The sequence below is a fragment of the Xyrauchen texanus genome, chromosome 10 (assembly GCF_025860055.1).
Source record: "Xyrauchen texanus isolate HMW12.3.18 chromosome 10, RBS_HiC_50CHRs, whole genome shotgun sequence".
Taxonomy (NCBI): Eukaryota; Metazoa; Chordata; class Actinopteri; order Cypriniformes; family Catostomidae; genus Xyrauchen; species Xyrauchen texanus.
Genome location: NC_068285.1, coordinates 11,315,693 through 11,321,104, shown reverse-complemented (window position 1 = coordinate 11,321,104; position 5,412 = coordinate 11,315,693). Strand labels below are relative to the sequence as shown.

General features: G+C 38.6%; 1 protein-coding gene across 1 annotated transcript in view; it reads right to left on the bottom strand.

Annotated features, from left to right (window-relative positions):
• The window catches only part of LOC127650195 (protein OSCP1-like), a 9,445-nt gene extending 4,727 nt beyond the window's left edge, over positions 1-4,718 (bottom strand). The window contains exons 1-5 of the mRNA XM_052135454.1: positions 4,607-4,718; positions 2,839-2,868; positions 2,538-2,692; positions 303-470; positions 38-118 (exon numbers count right to left, since the gene is read on the bottom strand). Of these exons, the coding sequence (XP_051991414.1) occupies positions 38-118; positions 303-470; positions 2,538-2,692; positions 2,839-2,868; positions 4,607-4,718 (546 nt within the window). The remainder of the gene's footprint in view (positions 1-37; positions 119-302; positions 471-2,537; positions 2,693-2,838; positions 2,869-4,606) is intronic.
• Between the last annotated feature and the right edge of the window lie 694 nt (positions 4,719-5,412).

Below are 5,412 nucleotides of genomic sequence, written 5' to 3'. Positions count from 1 at the left end.
CAAACAGGCCAGGCTTTACAATAGGTAAACAGCTTACCCTGATTTGCATATCTTGAAACCGAAACAGCAGTGTGTGTCGAATGAGTTGGAACTCACCATCTGATAAGGGTATGTACTCCTTAGAAAAATAGATTATTTTCATTTTGCAAGTGTGTACTATGTATAATCAGAGCATTGTCATGGGATGTCAGGTAGGGTGAATTAAGGTAAAGTGGGACCATTTTTGCCATTCATCTTAATGACGAACTTTGCCCTACTGTTTACCATAAATACCTTCACACTGGGCAGCAGTGGACATTTACCTCTATAAGCTGTCGCTGGGCTTCGTTGATCTGGTTAACTAGGCTGGGATTGTCTCTGACCAGCTCCTTGATGGTGTCAGTGTGATTGAAGGTGATAAGCAGTAAATCTCGTGGACGGGGACACCGAATGATCTGGTACTTAAAGGCCATAGTCATCAAATCGTACAGCTACAGAATAGACAGCACAGGCAAATGTAAACATAAAATACATATTAAAGCTGATCCAAAGTCACCTATAAATAGGCGATTTGTAGGTTGATATCCCTGAAAAGTGGAACACTGTGGAGCCATCAAAGCATCCATTTGTTTGAGTGTCCCGACCAGCAACATAAGCTGGTTTTCAATGCACGTATTTAATGCACATTTTGGGATTTCGCATAAAAAACAATTTTGCTGCACAAGCCCTCAAAAGTGAAGCCAAAACGTCTCAATCGCCCCCCGGTGACTGGTCCTAATATAGGTCATAAACCCCGCCTCCCCATGTTATTCAACGGGACGTGAGACCAACTAAACAATTAAATTACACTTCACATATCTTTTTTCCAAAGATAGTTTCTATCATTTACTGTCGTTTCTATCACGTTGATGTAATTTCAAGTGTTTGTTTTCAAAATAAGTTTGTTTTTAGTTATTTGATGCTATAAAAACGGTGCTGTGACATCATGATTGACAGCTGTGATTGACAGGTTCTCTGAGCGAAGTAGTCACTGAAGCACCAACTGACTTTTTTCGGGATCTTCGGAGGACTGAGGAGATTGGAGCTTTAAATGTAATATCTAAATTTCTATAATTAATTATTTCACACCGTCATAAGTCATAAGTCAAAAGTGCAGGGGCGTGTCCTTGCGATTGATTCAGCGAGAGTGAGGGCGGGGCCTTGATTTTGCGGCTTTACTTCCTGCTCACTACTGCACAGGTCTGTTCCCGAAATCGCAACTGCGCAGACTCAAGTCCCAAGATGTCAGCGCCATATCGGGACACTGGCGGCTTCAGTTCTCACCAATGTAAAAGAGCGAAGGGGCGTCGGCCATCTTTTTTTACAGTCTATGATAAAAACTACTGGATGTAAATCAAGGGTTTAGCCAGAAAACACTGTGTGGGCCTCAATAAAAATGGATGGGCCAAATTTTCGCCCACTACGCCACTGATGGAAACACGAAGAAGGGAATAAAATCTCCAAAATGTGCTTAAAAACACGCTTGCTTGAGGTGGATACATTTTTATATTCGATAAGAAGAAATGTGCATAAACTAGGATGGAAACACATTATGGACTGTATTAACCTGACTACATTAAGTTACATCAGTATATATATATATATATATATATATATATATATATATATATATATATATATACTATATTTTTGGAGGATCACCACCTTTTTTACAGTGTAGTTTAAATACAACCAGGAGTTCAGGTGATAATAATGTCTAATTTGCATATTGTCAAACAGGACAACAAGCCTTGACACTTATTTAATGCATTCCTGCATAATGGACAGCACTGACGCCATCTGTCTTGTTCTGTCATTTAATGACACATTTCAAGCATTTGACATTTGCCCCGAGTAATCTAATCTTTAACAAATGGAACAGGCCTAAAAGAAAACTCAATAGAACTTTTTTCACAGGCTGTGATCGTGTGATTCGTCTTTATTTAGCAGCATAAATCTAGCAAACTTTTTATTTTATTTTTAAATGATTTAATGTTAATTATAGCATTAATCTTTGCGATATCTTATGATGGGATTAATAAAAAAAACGAGTCACCCAGGGGCCTGGGTAGCTCAGCGAGTACTGACGCTGACTAGCACACCTGGAGTCACGTGTTCAAATCCAGGGCGTGCTGAGTGACTCCAACCAGGTCTCCTGAGCAACCAAATTGGCCCGGTTGCTAGGGTACAGTCACATGGGGTAACCTCATCGTGGTCGCTATAATGCGGATCGTTCTCGGTGGGGCATGTGGCGAGTTGTGCATGGATGCTGTGGAGAATAGCGTGAAGCCTCCACACACGCCATGTCTACGCGCTAACGCGCTCAACAAGCCACGTGATAAGATGCGCGGATTGACGGCCTCAGACACGGAGGTAACTGAGGTCTTAAATGTCCACAAAACACTTTAATAATAAGCATATTACGATAAGACCAGTTGAAACATCTGTGCACTAAAAACAAGTGCACGATTGGAATAGAAATTTGATTGACGCATGTTTGTGCCAGGGGAGTTTTATACCTTGTCCATGCTGGCGGGGTTGAGACGCATGATGGAGGCATGTGCTACCCGTGTCAGAACTGTCCGCAAGGCTCGATGGGTGTACAGATCCTGCGGCTGCAAGAGCTCCTCTAGAAACACCTTACTGAACATAGTGCCAACTATATCATTCAATACTGAAAGAAAGAAAGCAAGCTTAGCATGACACTTGGCACATATCAAGGCATGAATCAACAGGTATTTTAATCAAGTTCTCAACCAGAGGTCACTGACATTGAATTAAACGATACAGGATGTGAGAGGAGATCAAAAACGAATATACCTCTTTTTCGGTCATCTTCTGTCCAGTTACCTGCAACAGAAACAATGCACAGTAAAATTCCCTCAAGTCCAAGCCACATTCTTGAGTTACATTAGAGTGAGTTAATGCAATTACCCATCAGTTAGTTCTGTAAGTTTGTGTAATTACAGATTAGACATGGTACATGAATCTGTGTTACGCAAATTACCTTCCAGATTGGTCAGATTGTTGTTTATACATCCTGACATGGTGCTTAAAAATTCCATACATTTTTAGACAAATATACATTTTATTCAATTAGTAAGTTGGAGTATATAGGTAATTCATAGAGGTTTCATCCACTATATTTCTTTCTTTGATGCCAAATAAAGTCCGTTGAACTTATAAGGAAAAATATACATGGAAAAAATAAGTGTTGTGCCAAATCAGTATCTCTCTACATTTAACTAGTGTGTAATTTAATTAATAGGGGGAAAATTTTCAGTTAACCTTGTAATGTCTCATTAAAGTTAAATATATGACTTAATATGGCTGCATTAGGTTGCACCAAATAAAGTAATTTTAAGGATCAAGTCAAGTACTGCATGTAATAACTTTTTACACTGGAAAGGACTTTTTACATTTATCAATAAAGATTGAGCACCTTTATATACATACATAATTGCATACATACATACATACATACACGCATACATACATACATGCATACATACATGCATACATGCATGCATACATGCATGCATACATACATACATACATGCATACATACATACACGCATACATACATACATACATACATACACACATACATACATAATTGCATGCATACATACATACATACATGCATACATACACACATACATACATACACGCATACATACATACATGCATACATACACACATACACGCATACACACATACACACATACACACATACACGCATACACGCATACACACATACACGCATGCATACATACACGCATGCATACATACATGCATGCATGCATGCATGCATGCATGCATGCATGCATACATGCATGCATGCATGCATACACGCATGCATACATACACGCATGCATACATACACGCATACATACATACATGCATACATACATACATGCATACATACATACATGCATGCATGCATACATACATACATGCATGCATGCATACATACATACATGCATACATACACACATACATACATGCACGCATACATACATACATACACGCATACATACATACACGCATACATGCATGCATACATACATACACGCATACATACATACATGCATACATACATACAAACATATATACATTCATACATGTAAACATACATACATATATACTGTACAGACTGTGTAAATATTGAATAAAGCCTCGTGTGGTAGCCCCTGAAAACATTTAGCATCACTGATCAACTTTACTACATTAGGTTAAAGCAGTAAAATGTATTTAAACAGTTAGAACAGGTATAGTTGCAGGTGACCAATTTACAGTGTATATAATGTTAATAGAAGTCAATGCAATCATGCGTTTTTGTTTATAAATGTTGATGAATTCCAAATCATCTGTTTTAATGAGGGAAATGTCCAGATCCATAGACAATTCATAAAACGCATGAAACTCATTCTCAGTGGGTTTTATTCTCATTGTGCTAAACAAACTAACACAAATGTGTAAAGAACTGCAGGAGCGATAGAGGGCATTCCTGGTGAATAGTAAGAAGCTTGCAGGGCTCTCCAAGTAGCTACTGTGGGCCAGGGGGGTTGACACTACTGTTGTTTACCTCTGTGAGTTTTATCATCGCTTTCATCCTGCGCTCGAAGGCGCTGGTCCAGAATGTAGAGCATTTCTCCGCCGAGGTTTATTATCAGCAAAGGAAGCGTTCGTTGGGACATACCGGCGGCAGTGAGTGCTGCTGAAGCTCTAGAGTAAATGCAAAGTTATTAGATTAAACTGTTCCCTTCTTTAGTGAATGTATTTATTCATTGATTCGTGCAGCTTGCAAAGTGAATGGTTCCTGTCGCATTTTCCGTTGTCGGGAACTTCTGGAATGTGCCGCACACGGTCATATCAAAGGCGAGCGGTCCTGGCGTGCATTATGACGTCACGTAATGCCACGATGACCCGCTGCTCAGGCACGCGCGCACACCTGTCACGGTAATTAGTGTCGCAGGCGCGCGCGGTAGATAGATATCAATGGAGAACACTCTTACGTGCATTTTCTTTTGTTGATTTATTAATGCAACATTTATTAATAGATTAAATTATATGTATACGTGAATTGTACTTATAATAAATGAATGCAAATTAAAATGATCGAATGCAATAGTATGTGTGAAAAATGCATGCAAAAAAAAAAAAAAAAAAGAAAAGCATGCAATAGGGGTGTTTATATCAATTTTAATTTACACTAAATCACTGCATACTTGCATGAAAATGACATGCAGTACTTGCTGCATTTAGAAATTAAATAATGTATTATTTGGTTTTTAAAAGGATTCAACACATCTGATTCTAACTAACTGGAACCTTTATTTTTTTTAAGAGTGTTCAGTTATTTTATAGCATTTGAACTTGACTTAATTAAGA